The 15,064-nt window shown below is 62.6% G+C and overlaps 1 protein-coding gene across 1 annotated transcript; it reads right to left on the reverse strand.

The window, feature by feature from the left end:
• Window positions 1-11,907: 11,907 nt before the first annotated feature.
• On the reverse strand, window positions 11,908-14,271 carry LOC115275408 (translation initiation factor IF-2-like). The gene is made up of 4 exons (XM_029919151.1): window positions 13,629-14,271; window positions 12,911-13,215; window positions 12,310-12,827; window positions 11,908-12,156 (listed from the first exon to the last, which is right to left on the reverse strand). The coding sequence occupies exons 1-3, from the start codon at window positions 13,944-13,946 to the stop codon at window positions 12,386-12,388; spliced, it is 1,065 nt and encodes a 354-aa protein (XP_029775011.1). The 5' UTR covers window positions 13,947-14,271; the 3' UTR covers window positions 11,908-12,156; window positions 12,310-12,385.
• Between the last annotated feature and the right edge of the window lie 793 nt (window positions 14,272-15,064).

The following is a 15,064-nucleotide window of genomic DNA, read 5'->3' on the forward strand; positions in this document are numbered from 1 at the left end:
CTCCCCCCCCCCCCCCGGTGCACAGCCTGGGTCCTCGGCCCCCTGTCTCCCACCCTTCCCCGTGCACAGGCTGGGTCCTCAGACCACTTCTCTCCCTATGCGCTCTCCTCCTGGGCAGTCTCGTCCACTCTGGGGACTGGACCCCTGTCTCTGGCCCGACCACCCCCCCAGTCCTGTCTCCAGCCCGGGCCTCCCCTAGGCTCCAGACTCAGGGCCCCACCGCCCCTCCACGTCTCCACTCGGGCACCGGTGAGGCGTCCCAAACTCAGCTGGGGCGCTAGAATTCCTCATGTCACCTCCCAAAGCTCCTTCCGTAAGAGGTGGCAATTCGCTGGTCATTCAAGGTGCTCAACCTGAAAACATCGGGGTTGAAAATCTAGCCCAGATCTGTCCCCATCTCTGACTCTGTCTTCCCCTCCTGGACTGCACGGTCCCCTCTGGCCCCTTCCCCCACCCCCACCTTGCTTCCCACTGTCTGTCCTCCCTGCAGCGGCCAGCAGAGGGCGCCTGGGAGCACCCAAGTCGGGTCTGTCCTCTGCCCACAGCCCTCCAGGGCTCCCACCTCCCTGGAGGAAGAGTCTGAGTCCTCCCTTCGGCCCCCAAGCCCTGTACAACCTACGGGCTCCTTCCCTCTCCCCCTTCGCCCCCTCTGCTCCCGCCACACAGGCCTCGTCCCGGTTCCTCCGTCATGTGAGCCCGGTGCCGCCCCGGGACCTTCACATTTGCTGTTTCCTCTACCTGGACACGTTTTTCCTCCAGTGTCTGTTCACTCCCTCACTGAGATGTTTGCCCCTTTGCCCAAATGTCCCCTCCCCCCTGAAGCCTGAGCACCTGCTGCTCATCTTCCTTTGTCCCGGCCCCTGCTTTTTCTCCCAGCGCCTCTCTCTCCCCGGGCACGTTCCTTCATGGTTCTGTTTATTGCCTGTTCTCCCCCCTCGCATGAGCACGGCGAGAGCAGGGGTTTCCCTGCGTTGCCTTCCGTGGTGACGGCAGTGTCGCTCAAGCAGCGATCTGGAACAGAAAATAAAGCCCTCGTGTGTCGTGTGTCCCGTCCTTAGACCCACCAAGGTGCACTCACGCGGTTCCTGGTCGTGACGTTTGTGGCCACACAGCGGGCTCCGGCCCGTCGCTGACGCCCCCAGCGCTGGTCCTGTGTCTGCTTCGAGGGACGCCCATCAGGAGGGGCGCTGGCTCAAGAGTGGCGCTCGCCTGCGCTAGCAGCCAGGCCTTCCGGAAGTCGGGAGGGCCGCCTCCAGGGAGTGAGGGGGCGAAGCGCAGAGTAACAGGCTTGATTTGCATAAGCGGGATTATAGGTGCTAAACCTCACGTGGATGACCTCTCTGAAAACTGCCGCCGTGTCCCCAGAGCACTGAACTCCCCGTGCTGGTGAGACTTGCGACCATAACGTGTGCTCTGACGCCTGCTACCCACGCCGGCCGTGGCCCCTGCGGAGGGAGCAGTGCGTTCCCGGGGGACAGATGTTCCTGGAGTGTTGTTTTTATTTATTTCTGGAGACAGAGTGTGAGTGGGGGAGGGGCAGAGAGCGAGAGGGAGACACAGAATCTGAAGCCGCTCCAGGCTCTGAGCTGTCAGCACAGAGCCCGACACGGGGCTCGAACCCACAAACCGTGAGATCACGACCTGAGCTAAAGTTGGACACTCAACCGACTGAGCTCCACAGGTGCCCCCAGATGTTCCTATTTTCAAGGGCAGCCGGAGAGCAACTCATCTGACACAGAATCTCTCATTTCAAGGGCGCCTGCGCGGCCCGGCCTGTGAGCATCCAGCTCTTGGTTCCTGCCCAAGCCAAGGTCTCGAGGTTCATGTTGGTGCAGAGCCTGCTTGCGATTCTCCGTCTCCCTCTCTCTCTGGCCTCTCCCTCCCCTCAAAAGTAAAGAAGCACTATTTTATTTATTTTTTTTTTACTTTTTTAAATGTTTTTTTATTTATTTTTGGGAGACAGAGCACAAGCAGGGGAGGGTCAGAGAGAGAGGGAGACAGAATCCAAAGCAGCTCCAGGCTCTGAGCTGTCAGCACAGAGCCTGACGCGGGGCTCGAACCCACGAACCGTGAGATCATGACCTGAGCCGAAGCCAGAGGCTCAACTGACTGAGCCGCCCAGGCGCCCCCAAGACGCACTATTTTAAAACTCTCCCATTGAAGAAATGTGGACAGTTAATTAAAACCTCCAAGTACCATGCATAGCAAAGGAGTCACTTTCACAGCCAGCTAGGGGCGTAGACGTCCAGGGGTTCATGTCACAGATGCGTCCTGAGCATGTGCTGCTGCTGCTCCCGTCCTGACATTACTTTTTATCGTCTTCCTGGAACGTGTGCAAAGGCCGACTCCAGATCGACTTGGCAGCGGCCTCGGCCGGCTCACGAGGACGGCTCGCCCGCGTTCTGTGACTCACACCCGCCGAGTGGACCCTGGGAAGCTGCAGAGTCCCGGGTGTGATTCAGCCCAAGGATGTGCTGGGGGCAGGAGGCGGGTGCAGGTGTGCAGGAAGCAGATAGCGGAAGCCACGCCCCAGGCCAAGCCGTGGAAACACCAGAGAACTTGAAATCTCGGGCCTCCAGACGGGTGACAGGCTGATAGCAGAGACCCGTCTGGTCCCTCGGAAGCCCCCTGGGGAGGACGCCCCTCCCCACCTCCTCCAGCTCCTCTGGCTGCCTGTCATCCTTGACCTTCCCTGGCCTGTGGGCACATCTCAGTCCCTGCCGGGTCCTCTGTGCTTGCCCTCCTTCCCGGGGTCTATAGCCACTGCTCTTCCCAGAAGCCCCCACTCACCAGACATGCCCCCAGCTCGGGGATAACCTCACCTGACCTTGATCCCCGTGTTTCCAAATAAGGCTCCTTTCCCAGCTGCTGGGCTTCAGGGACCTGAACGTGTTTTGCGGGGGACACAACCCCACAACACTCCCTTACATCCCGGGGTCGGGTCCCTGCCCCAAGCCAGGCTGGGTCAGAGAACCCCCGTGGGCTCCTGCACCCCGTTCTCCCTCAGGGCCCAGGGCGGAGATGGGGAAGGACGTGGGTTGTTTACCAGCCTGTCACCCCTCTGGACTTCTGGTTTGCCAAAGATAGGAGCGTCTGCTTACAGAAAAAAACAAAAACAGGGGCCCTGGGTCGCTCAGATGGCCAAGTGTCTCTTTTTACTTTTTTAAATGTTTATTTTTGAGAGAGAGACTGAGTACGAGCAGGGGAGGGGCAGAGAGGGACAGACGCAGAATCAGAAGCAGCTCCAGGCTCTGAGCTGTCAGCACAGAGCCCGACACGGGGCTCGAACCCACAGACTGAGAAATCATGACCTGAGCCAAAGTCAGCACTTAACCCACCGAGCGCCCCAGGCGCCCCAAGTGTCTGAGTCTTGATTTTGGCTCAGGTCAGGCATGACCCCAGAGCCACAGGATCAAGCCCCTCCTTAGGCTCTACGCTGAGTGTGGGGAGCCTGCCCGAGATTCTCTCTCTCTCTCTCTCTCTCTCTCTCTCTCTCTCTCTCTCTCTGTCTCTCTGTCTCTGTCTCTTTCTCCGTCCCTCCCCCAGTTGCATGCACGTACTTCCACTCTCTCTCTCCCAAAAATAAACGTTAAAGCAAAGTCAGCATGTAAGTTGACCTCATTACACGGTCTTGCCTCCGCGTGAGCCTGTGCATCCACCACGACAGCGTGGCCCAGAGCGGTGTGGGCAGTACACGTGTGGCGGCAGAGAGACCGGGGACCCCGCACTTGGCCATGAGGCTGGAGGAGGGGCGAGGGTCAGGGACTGGAGAACTGGGAAGACGGGTGTCCCTGGGGCCCCGGGGGGAAGCAGCCCTCCCCACACCTGGGTGTCAGCTGCAGGAAACCGTGTCAGGTTTCTGGTCTGCAGGGACGTCTGGGGGGCTCAGTCGGTTGAGCGTCGGACTTCAGCTCTGGTCGTGATCTCAGGGTTCGTGGGTTCGAGCCCCGCGTCAGGCTCTGTGCTGACAGCTGGGAGCTTCGAGCTGCTTCGGATTCTGTGCCTCCCTCTCTCTGCCCCGCCCCTGCGCTCGCTCACTTGCTCTCTCTCATCTCTCTCTCAAAAATAAATATTTTAAAAATTATTTAAAATAAAAGAAGGTTCTTTGTTTGACAGTTATCAATCTACTCTGTGCCAGGCACTGCTCTGGACCTCCTTTGTCCAGTAGAACATTCTATGATAGACGTGTTCTGTCTGCCTCATTCCGTATGATGGCTACTGGCCAGAGGGGCCGGGGGCTATGGAACAGTCGACATGTGGCCAGTGCAACTGCAGAACTGATTTTTTAAGTGTTTATTTATTTTGAGAGAGAGAGAGCAGGGAGGGGGGCAGAGAGAGGGAGGGAGAGAACGCCAGGCAGGCCCCACACTCAGCACAGAGCCCAACATGAGATCATGACCTGAGCAGAGACCAAAAGTCAGACTCAGCCACCCAGGTGCCCCCAGAGCTGAATTTTTAATTTTAAAATTTAAGTAATTTAAATGGAAATGGAAAAATCTGACGTTTGATTCTTGGGTAGGGCTCGTTTCTGGTGTAACACCTCCCCCCTCCTCCAGGGGGAGGCCAAGCGTGTGCTCCGGGGTGGGGGGGCTTGTGGGCCACTGGTGACCTGTGCTCTGGCCCGCAGGCTCCGCCGCTTCTGCCATTACATCGCGACCACGCGATACTTTGAGATGGTCGTTCTCGTGGGCATTGCCCTGCGCAGACTCACCCAGGAACAGCGTGAGCCCCTCCCTCAGGCTGGGGAGGGGCCGGGAGGTGCCTGTCTGTTCCCTCCCGGGGGTGGGGGCGAAGGTCTGGGGGCGCCTCCTGGCCCCGCCCCAGGTTACAGACAGGAGCAGCGAGCACATGCCCAGGGCCAGTGCTGCTGCCACGGGGGTCCCTCCCATGACTGTGGCCCACAGCCCCCCTGGCCAAGCAGCGTCTGCTCAGAGGCCCGGAGGAAAAAATGTGTCCCCCTGAAACAGTCCTGGCTCAAGCTTTCAGCCTGGTCCTTGACAGTAATCTTCCTCTTGTCTCTAGGCTCTGAAACACACAGACTACGTTTTCACAGGGGTCTTTGCCGTGGAGACGGTGACAGAGGGGGGCTATGTGGTCGCCCTGGTGGCCCCGGGGCTCTGCTCATCCTCCCCGATGACTGGGACACCCCAGGGCCCTGTAGCCTCCGCTGCAGGCAGGTGGTGGGTGCGCCCCGGGGGTGCTCGCAGCTGCGGTGATGTGGGGGGGGGCAGCGGCCGTGAGAGGCTCCCCACCACGTCATCCGGCTTTGGGAAAGCTCAGCAGCATCACCCCCGTCCCCTCACTGCGAGACGAGGCTTCCGGGAGTGTGTGCGTGTGGGCCCGGCCTCACCTCGGGGCTGCCCTGTGACAGCGGAGGGGGAGGGCCTGGCATCAGGGGGAAGGGGGGGAGCTTGGGGAGAGGTGGAGGCCTCAATCCCCTAACGTCACGGCGAGTGAGGGCCGAAGACCTCAAGGGGCGCCGGGCGGGGGGCTCAGTCCATTAGGCATCTGACACTGACATCAGCCCGGGTCATGGTCTCGTGGTCATTTCATGAAGATGGACCCCACGTCTTCATCACGGTTGTTTCGGTCCCTGACGGCGCGGCTCCTTTCTCGGTGTGTGACGGGGGGCGGGGCCTGGCTTGCACGGGCGTGCCTGCGGCACAGTTGAATCCACACACGAGTGTGCAACCTCTGACTACGGCGCAGCCTCGGGTGCACCGCTGACTCGGTGACGTCCATGCGTGTGCGTCTGTGCATCACTCCTGATGCTTCACCTCCTCTTTCTGGGAAAGTCCTGGACGGGGGAGCAGTATCTTTGTCATCCCGTCTCACAGACATGCAAGCTGAGGCTGAGACATTCCGGTGCTTGCCGGAAGTCACAGCTCTGGAAAGGGCCGCGCCAGGGCCCTGGGAGCCTCCCGGCCCTGTCTCCTGCTGCAGAGCTGCCCTCAGAGCCTGGGCCGGGCGCACGCTCCCCGGGCTGTGTCCCTGCGGCCCAGTGCTGGGGGGAGGGCTCTCATTTTCAGGCTCCAGGAGGGCTGGGGACCCCGGCAGGATCTCAGCCGGTCATTACCAGTGAGGGACATTTGGGCCAATGGCACCGAGGGCCTCGGAGGGTGTGACCTGAACAGCATCATTTCCCCAAATCCATGACTCTGGGGCCTGACCCTGGTTTTCTTTCTAAAATATTGTGTATCTAATATGTGTTTCTCCTCTGAAGATGATTGATTTGGGACTGCTGCTGCCCCCGGGGCCTGTGGAATATTCCGGGCTTCATCGTGGTCAGTGGGGCCTTGCTGGCATTTGCCTTCTCGTAAGCACCTGGGTACTGTCTGCTCTGGGTCTGGCTGGGCTGCGGTCCGCAGAGTGTGGGTCTGGGGGTCAGGGAAGGCGGGGCCCCGCTGGCCTGCACGGGGTGCCTGTAGCTGCTGCCTGCTTGGGGCTGGGCTGTGGGGGGTGCGGGGGGTCTCAGGCCCACTTGGACCTGCCCCACGCGCGGTTCTGGAACTGTGTGGTGGACCTCTGCCTGTCGGGCCCTTCCGCACAAGGGCCTGTCCTGACCTCAGCCGCCCCCCCTGTGAGCCAGAGCTGGGCCGCGCTGGCGGGCGTCCTTCCCCGTCCGAGCGGTAGATCACTGTCTCTGGCTCCGTAGCGAGCGACACTCAGCCCTGTTGTGGCTGGGCCTGGACCGGCTCAGACCCCGCGTGGTGGTGGCCATGGGACAGCTGTGAGGGGCTTGGGCGGGCTGGAGAGGCGAGTGGAGATCAGGAGAGCCCCGCGTCTGCACCCTCTCTGAGCCCGGGGGGAGGGCCGGGCCTCCTCACCGGCTCTCTTCTCTTTGTCTCCTTCCTGCTGGACTCTCCGTAGGCGCTTCCTGGGGTAACGCCTTCCCTCCGCCCCATCCTGCCCCTTCGTAGCCCAACATGGCCGCCCTGTGGGCCAGTTCACCACCAGGCCTCACCTCCGCTCCTCCTCCTCCCCGTGCCGGGTGCCTGCCGCCAGGAGCCACGCGTTCCTGGGTCACCCCCGGGGCGGGGCTGGGGCTTGGCAGAGCCAGTCCTTGGTGGGGAGGTGCCCCAAGTGAGTGCTGGAGGCTGGGGACACGGCCCTGGAGGCAGTGAGGGCTCGGTGCGGAGCCGCTGGCACCATGGCTGCCAGGACGCTGGGCATCCTGAGGTCCCTTCCCACGTCTCTTCTCCAGAAACGGGGCTTTCTCTCCTCTCTGTTGTCCACAGCCGCCCCTCTGGGGGTCTTAACTGGCTTCCTTTGTATATAAAGTGTCAGCGAGGGGCTTGGGAGTGAGACAGAGGGTGGGGTACCGTCTGGCTCGGTGGCCTCAGAGCAAGACGGAGGCTCTGAGCCGGCAGGAGAGAAACAGCTCACCCTGAGGCCCGCCCTGCAGAGGGCCCTCCCCCAGACGGCCAAGGCAGGCGTCCCTCCCTTCTGCCTCCCCCAGGCGTCCCCCCACCCACCCTGCGCCTTGTTCTCTCTGTGCCGGTCCCAGCAGGGCTGCTGGAGGAATCCAGTTTGGGGCTGGGTGTCAGGAGCACGGGGGTCCAGACCCCCGACATGGTGGTCTTGAGGCTGAGTTCTTCCCATCCGGAAGCGTGGTGTGTCAGAGGGAGTTTGATCCGGCTCTGGACTCTAGGCCCTCGCTGGGTCTTGGGAGAGAGATAGGGGGCCGGGGGTCTCCAGGTCCCCTTAACCCACAGACCCTGCCTGGGCCTCGTAGCTCACTTTCCCTCGAGCTTGGCTGGAGTCCAGAGCAGACCACTGGCGGCCCTGCCCCCTCTCTGTGTGGGCAGGCTCCTTGGGGGCTTGGAGGGAGGTGGCCTCTGAGCAGGATGGAGTAGGGCCCCCAGCCCTGGTTCCCAGCCACTGTTGAGGGTGGGCTGTGCTTCTGAGAAAGGCCTCCTTAGGAAGTCCTTGAAGGCCACTTGGAACCCCCACCACCACCGGGCCAGCCCTGGCTGTCGGTTGGTAGGAGGGCCGCCCCCCAAAGTCTGGCAGTTCCTGGGCCCCTGGCAGCCTGAGGCAGCCGCCTGGGTCTCCTCTCTGATGGCTTCTGATCGGGGCTCACGGGTCATCTGTGGACTTGCATCTGGTGCCTGGACTTTTCCTGACTTCCTGTCTCACACCTCCCCCTCCCCCAGTCTTGGTTCTCTTGTCTGTTGCTCTCTTTGTCTCTCTGTGGCTCTTTCTCCCTCCCTCTCTCTCTGTTTCTTTCTCTTCCCTTTAGTATTCCTTTCTTTGTCCACCCCATGCTTTGCATTGTCCCTGCATCATCCCTGTATTCACCCAACATCTTCTCTTTCTCACTCTCCTTCCTTCCTTCCCCGCCAGCACGCTGGTCACCCTCTCCCCCTCTCCCCTTTCTGCCCGTTGTACACCATCCGGAGGAGTGTGGGCAGCTGAGCGAGTACAGGCAGGGAGATCTAGACATGTTCCTCCCTACCTTCCTCTACCGGGACTGAGGAGCGAAAGAAACCGGCCCTTCCGGAAGGTTCTTGCAGGATGGCGTAGGCTTCCGCGGGCCGGCGCCAGGCTGGGTCTGCAGCCCTGGGGCCGGCCCCCTGCTGTCCTCTTCAGAAGTTCCATGGCCGCTCTTAGCTCCGTGGCCAGAGGCAGCGGGTTTGAGGTGGGTAGTAGGGCAGGGCTGGGGTAGACATGGCTGACGGGGGATGGGAGAATGGCTTCTTCCCTCCTGGAAACCCAGCCTCCCCCTCCACCAGGAACTGCCGCCCCGGCCTGGCCCTTGTCTGCTCAGACGAGGGCCTGGCCGTGCAGCCTGTGGGAGGCGATGCAGAGGCCTCACGTTCCTAAGTGTGTGCCCTGGGGCCCAAGACATCAGGGGAGCCTGACCCAGACCCCAGTGGGCCTTGTGGAATCTGAGCATGAGTGTGCCCCCTGCCGTCTGCACATGCGGCTTCTCCCTTCTCGAGGATCCAAAGGGAAAGACATCAACACCATCAAGTCCCTGAGGGTCCTGTGCGTCCCGCAACCCCTCAAGGCCATCAAACGACTGCCTGGGCTCAAGGTGAGAGTGTGGACTTGGGGCGCAAGGAGTGTGCAGGGGTGTACAGGTGCGTGTGAGTGTAGGCCTGTATGTACATGTACGGTACTGTGCACAGACGTACACGTACTTAATGTGTGTACAAGGTGGCACTGCATGTGGGCATGCACACGTGTGGGCAGTGGGCATGAATGTGTGAGCGCACGTGTGTCCGTGTCGCTAACCCGGTGTGGCTGCGGCCCCGACAGCGTGGGGCGGGGGACGGGAACGCTGGGGCAGGACCCCTCCTGGGGCGCTGTGCTAACGGCTCGGGCCCCTCAGCCCCGGGCTCCTCCCCCAAGGAACACTCAGCCTCAGTCGTGTTCTGGAAGCCTCTTCTTCCTCAGCCTGGCAGCACCCACAGTGCGGAGAAGTGGAGGGTGCAGGGCACATGCAGGGGGGTGGGGGCTCCCGGGAAACGTTTATGGGGCGGGGCCCTGAGGATGGGCGTGGCTGACGTTCTGGAGAAAGGACCGAGTAGGGACCCGAAACACGTGGAGAGTTGTGTTCAGATACACAACTCTGGGTCAGGCTTGTTTCTCTCCGGGGAGAACGCTTTGGACGCGTCAGCTCTGACCCCCCAGGGCCGTGCAGCCGGGAGGGAGCAGCACTCGGTCGGAAGCCTGCGGGCACGCCGCGGTGCGGGGCTTGCTTGCGGGGGAGGCTTTGCTCGCGGAGGGGTGGGCGGGGGGCGCCTGCAGGCGGCCAGAGTCCCTCCGTCCCGCAGGGACTGGGACCCGGCCGGCGGGTCAGGGGGTCGTGGACACCGGGCACGTGCACGGCGGCTGCATTTGCTGAGGCAGCTGCCGGTGTCCAGACTGTTCCCGGCGGTGTCTCGCGAGATGGCCGGGGGTCTGCCGTTTCCCACAGCCAGAGCAGCATGGGGGCGTCCCCTCAGCCCTGGGACACGGGACCGGGGCGGGGCCGGCAGTTCTGGGCACTCAGGGCAAGCAGAGCTTCCAGGGGGGGAAGAACCGGACAAAAAGCCCAGGTGGCGGTGGTGACAGACGGCAGAGTCACCTCTGGTCCATTCCAAACAGGCCAGAGTCCCTGTCTTGGAGCTGGCCACAGCGTTGTTCCTTTCGGCCCCATATTGGGTCCCCCTGGTGGGCGGGGCAAAGCGTGAATCGCTGGCAGCCCAGTGCGGGAGCAGGTCAGGCCGGTCCCCATCCACACTCTTCCCTCCGTGTCAGCCGCTCCCGAGGCAAGTCGGCCTGGGCTCCAGGTCGTCCTCACTTATGTAGCGGGACCCAGACTTCTGGCACCAGGTTCCCATCCAGCCCGTCTGCCCAGGCCGCCTCTTCTAGCACCTCCTGCCCGCTGGTCACATCCTGGGAGAGGCGGTGGCAGGCAGCCTCCTGGGTCAGCCGGCGGGCAGCAGGCCCCTCCCGGATTATGGCCTGGAGGGCCCTCGGATCCTGGGAGGCCCGGAGGTTCTGAGCTGAGCGCTGTCCCCTCCAGGCTGTGTGTGACCATGCGGTGACCTCCCGAAGAACGTCCTCGCCATCCCGGTGGTCTCTGTGCTCTTCCTGTTCATCTTCGCTGTCCCTGCGGCCCAGCTCCTCACAGGGGCGTCTTTCTACTGCCCGGATGCGTCCCAGGGACTGGAGAGGGGCTGCCGGTCCGCTCGGGCAGGGCTGGGATGGGGAGCCCCGCGAGGGCTCTGGGAGGAGCCTGCCTGGGGCCCACCAGGGAGCTGGGGGTGTGCTTCTGTCCCCAGGCCACACTGGGACTCCTGGCTCATTTTTCTCCGCAGAGTCGGGGACCAGCCTCTTCCGAGGGACATGCTCTTCCTACCCATGGACATCAGGGACACGTGGTGGGCGGGGGTGTCGCTGGGGTGTCGCTGGAGGGCTCTGCAAGTCTTGGAGCTCTAGGCTAGACTCTAAGGTCAGAAGGGGCTGCCCTATGCCTGGTGCCGCTTTCACCATCACTATGATGAGGCCTCAGGCCTTTCTGGACCTGGCCCCACTCCAGAGCCAACGGGAGAGATGCCCTCAGGGAGAGACTAGAGGAGATGGAGGCGGGGGCCAGGGTGGGTGCTGAGCAGGGCGGTGTGGGCGGCTCTGGGCCATGGCTCGGCTGCCTGTTTGTGTACTATTCTCTCCTGTGAACGCACCCCCGTGTCCTCACCCACGCTGCCACTGATGGGCACGGGGTGTGTCCAGTCTTCCCCACTCTGTGGCTGATGGGCACGGGGGTGTGTCCAGTCGGAGGCTCCTGTGCGCAGTGCTGCCGTGAGTGTCTCAGCAGGGCCGGCGGGAGGCGCAGCGTGCAGTCCAGGGGTGTGCACACCAGGGTCGCACACCGTGTTCACGTCCAGCTTCTGCAGGCGGTGCCAAGTCCCTGTGAAAAATTGCGCTCCCGCTGCACGGCCACGGCTGCAAGCTCCAGTCCTGGGCACCATGGGAACGCCTGGTGTTTCCCATCTTTGGTCCTGCAGCCTTTCTCTTGTTGGGCTGGCAGCGTTTCCTTGTGGTGTGATGTGCCCTGGGCGCCTCCCCAGACGACCGAGCACCCGGGCATCCCTGGGAAGGGTCTGAGCAGGTTGGGGCTGGGGGACTGTCTTGGGAAACGCTTTTTCTTGGATAAGAAAATGGTTCCCAAAAGGTCTTCCAGTTTGGTGGCCCGAGAGTCACCCGGGAGCTCCGTGGTAAGACCTGACCGGGAAGACAAGGCCCTTTTACATCTGTGTGTGTCTAACCGATCTAGCGACTTGGCACCAACATTACCTAAACTAAAGTCAACAAGAATATAGAATATTTAAAAATCCCAGGTTTGTTCTGCATGTTTGTGAATAAATAAAACTGGACAATCTCGTTCATATCACACATGCATGGATGACACGTAAAAACCGACCAAGTGCTAGAATGTAAACTTGACTCAACAAATTTCAAAGAACCTGAATCAGGAAGCAGTTTTATCTTGAGTTAGAATTCTTCATGTTAGAATGAAATGGCAGAAAGCCTCGCTCCGCCTGACGCTGAACTCCGTAGCGTCATCGCCCAAGATGGGGGCTGGTGTGCGTCACGTCTTCGGAAGCCGCCCAGGCAGAGCCGTCGGAGGGCAGTGGGGGCAGCGGATGCGAGGCCACCTGCCCCCTGGGGACAAAGGCGGGTGGGGACGTGAGTGTAGGTGACCGTGAGCAGAGCAGGGGCACCGGTGGTGCGTAACAGTCAGAGCGCGGCCTTGCCGTGTGGACGGGGGAGGAAGGAGGTGACCCGGGGGGGGGGGCGGAAGCTGCACAGACTCACCCCCGAGGGTGAGCGAGTCGCTGGGTGTCGGGACCCGGATCAGGAGGTGTGCGTGCACCGTGTGCTGAAATGATTCTCAGGCCGGAGCAGCACTGCGCCAACTTCCAAGGTGCAGATGGGGGCGACCTTGTGAACCGGACCAGGGGCCTGAATGGATGAGCGCGTGGACTTTCCTGACCCGGACTCGGACCTCCCCGCGGGGAGGGGCGGCCGAGAGGGGCCGCAGCCGGTCTTCAGGCCGTTGTGCCCGAGCGGGAGCAGCGCAGTGGGGGGCCCGCGCGGCAGGGCCCCGGGCAGGTGCGGGGTGGGTGTCCGCGGGCGCTCCCAGGGCGGGGGCCTCCGTGGTTTGGCCCAGAGCACGCTGGGTGCATGAGCAGCTGGCGCTTCCTCCTCCGCCCGCGCGGGCCAGGTGCTGGGCCGTGCAGCAGGTCCCCAGCCTTGTACCAGGATGACTGTCAAACACGCAGCGAATCGGAGAGGATTTCACGCCACACGTGTAGATGTCCGCCACCCAGATTCTATAACCAGGAAGCAAAGCTGCGGCCCGGAAGGGGAGACGCGGGGCGAGGGGCTGACGCGTGTGGGCCCTCCCCATGCTGACCGTGTGCAAGCCAACCGTGGCGTCTCTGGCCTTCCAGGACCGTGGGCGTCCCCCTGCTTCTGTCCCCAGGTCCGTGAGCCGCATCCTGGTGGCGCCCGCCCAGCCCGAGCTGCTGCCGTCCTCCTTGGTGGCAAGTGCCCGCGGGGGCGCCTCTGAGCCGGAGCCACGCTGCTGGGGGTGGGTGCCGGGTCCTGTGGCCTCGGGGTCCTGTGTGCTCCCAGGGGTGCCCTTGGTCTTGGCTGTTGTCCCCTCGATGGTGCTTGTTTTCCGAATTTTGGAGCTGATCCAGACCGCCTTCCCAGGGCCTTGCCGTCAGAGAGTGTGTGTGTGTGTGTGTGTGTGTGTGTGTGTGTGTGTGTGTGTGTGTGTGTGTGTGTGTGTGTCTAGACCAGGGCTAGACTCAGACACACACACACACACCAGGGCTAGACCCCCCCCCCCACACACACCAAGGCTAGACAGGGACAGACACATAGACACACACTTGTGTGCACACACACACACATTGACATCAAGGCCCTGGATCAGCTCCAGGATTCGGAAAACAAGCACCGGAGGGCCAGGACCAGGGGCACCCCTGGGAGCGAGGACCCCGCCTGCTCACACCACAGGCCTTGTGGCCGGAGCCCCTCCCACCAGGCAGGCCCCCTCGGGCGGGGCTGGGCCAGGCCGGAGGTGACCCCTTGAGCGGCTGCCTAGGGCCGCAGGACAGGCTCACCCAGGACTTGGCGACGCAGACGGACGTGCAGCACGGGCCCAGGCCTCTGGCTCTCGGGTGGGGAGGGGGCCGGCGGGGGGGCTTCGGGCCGAGCCCCTCTCTAGCTTCCAGCTGAGCGGCGGGCCGTGGTGGAGTCACTGGATCAGGGCCCATCCGGGCTCGGGGCTGCGCTGGCCGAGTGGAACGGCAGCCCGTGGCCCCGTGGAGGCTGTGATGTGACGTCTCTGTGTCTCCTCGCGGGCAGTGTCCCCAGGGTCTGGCCAGAAGCCGCTTCCCAGGCAGGAGTAACTTTCCAGACCGGGGTGTGCAACGTTGCATTCGGGGCGGGCCGGGGTCTGTGGGTGCCGCAGGACAGCAGGGACGCCCCTCTTGTGCTCTGCGGCCCGCGGGCGGCCAGCGGCAGGTGAGGTGGCGCGGTGGTCCTGGAGGTGGGGACAGCCAGGCCTGCTGCCAGCTGGCCCTTGTCTTGGTGCTGGGGGCTGTATCCCTGGGGGGCGTGGCCAGAGGGATTGTGATGCAGGCCCAGGTTTGTGATGGGTGCAGGGGTGGGGCTGGGGGCAGGGGGCTGCCCCGCCCACCTGCTAGATCTCAGGTCACGACCCCTGCAGTGCTGGTTCCCAGTGTGGGTGCTGTCATTGGCACGTTTTCCTTGTGATTGTCCTGGTCACACGTCTTTTTTTTTTTTTTTTACTTTCTTTTAAGTGTTTATTTTTGAGAGAGAGAGAGAGAGACAGAGCACTAATAGGGGAGCATCAGAGAGAGCAAATCTGAAGCAGGATCCAGGCTCTGAGCTGTCAGCACAGAGCCCTTCTCGGGGCTCGAACCCAATAACGTGTAAACATGGAACACCCCTCTCCTGGACAGCGTCCTCAGTCAGGGCCGAGAGACGGAGCCCCCTGGCATGGAAGCGGGTGCTTGGTCCTCGTGCCCTCAGAGCAGGACCTTCCCCCGTGCGTGGGGGGCAGTGGCCGTGCTGCCGTCCGTCACTGCCCTGCTGTCCAGTCCTGGCCTCTCCCCGCAGGGCCCTTGCGGGGGAAGCTCCTTGGGCTCCATCCCGTTCCATCTCCCTCTTCCTTCCTTCACTGCGAGCGGTCCTGAAGCACATTCTCTCATTCCCTGTGAAGCCATTGTTCCAGAGTTAGAAACACCACCAGGAGACAGCGGAGGCCACGTGGTCTTTGCTGGAACTTAATCAGTGGAGCTCAGGAGCAAATCCGAACCCCCGCACGTCCCACCAGTGTCCCCGCTGGGAACGGGTCCCATCCGGGCGCCAGGGCTCCTGGACTCCGGGGCAGCCCTGCCCTCCGTCCCCGGGTTCCTGCTTCCTCTTTGCTGTTGTGGGTTTTTAGTGAGTTGTTGTGCGTGGTGGGAGACAGAGGTCTGGTGCTCCACTGGGGGCCGTCCAGTGTTCCCAGCACCGTCCATGGAGGACCCTG

The sequence above is a fragment of the Suricata suricatta genome, chromosome 12, assembly GCF_006229205.1.
Source record: "Suricata suricatta isolate VVHF042 chromosome 12, meerkat_22Aug2017_6uvM2_HiC, whole genome shotgun sequence".
NCBI lineage: Eukaryota > Metazoa > Chordata > Mammalia > Carnivora > Herpestidae > Suricata > Suricata suricatta.

Bases quoted from the DNA above. Each gene is read 5' to 3' on its own strand.
- LOC115275408 (XM_029919151.1), bottom strand. From the start codon at position 13,946: ATGCAACGTTGCACACCCCGGTCTGGAAAGTTACTCCTGCCTGGGAAG. The intron at 13,216-13,628 runs GTGAGCCTGTCC...TCTGACGGCAAG, and splicing joins TCTGCGTCGCCAAGTCCTGG to GCCCTGGGAAGGCGGTCTGG. The intron at 12,828-12,910 runs GTCAGCATGGGG...TCCTGGTTATAG, and splicing joins CCACGGTTGGCTTGCACACG to AATCTGGGTGGCGGACATCT.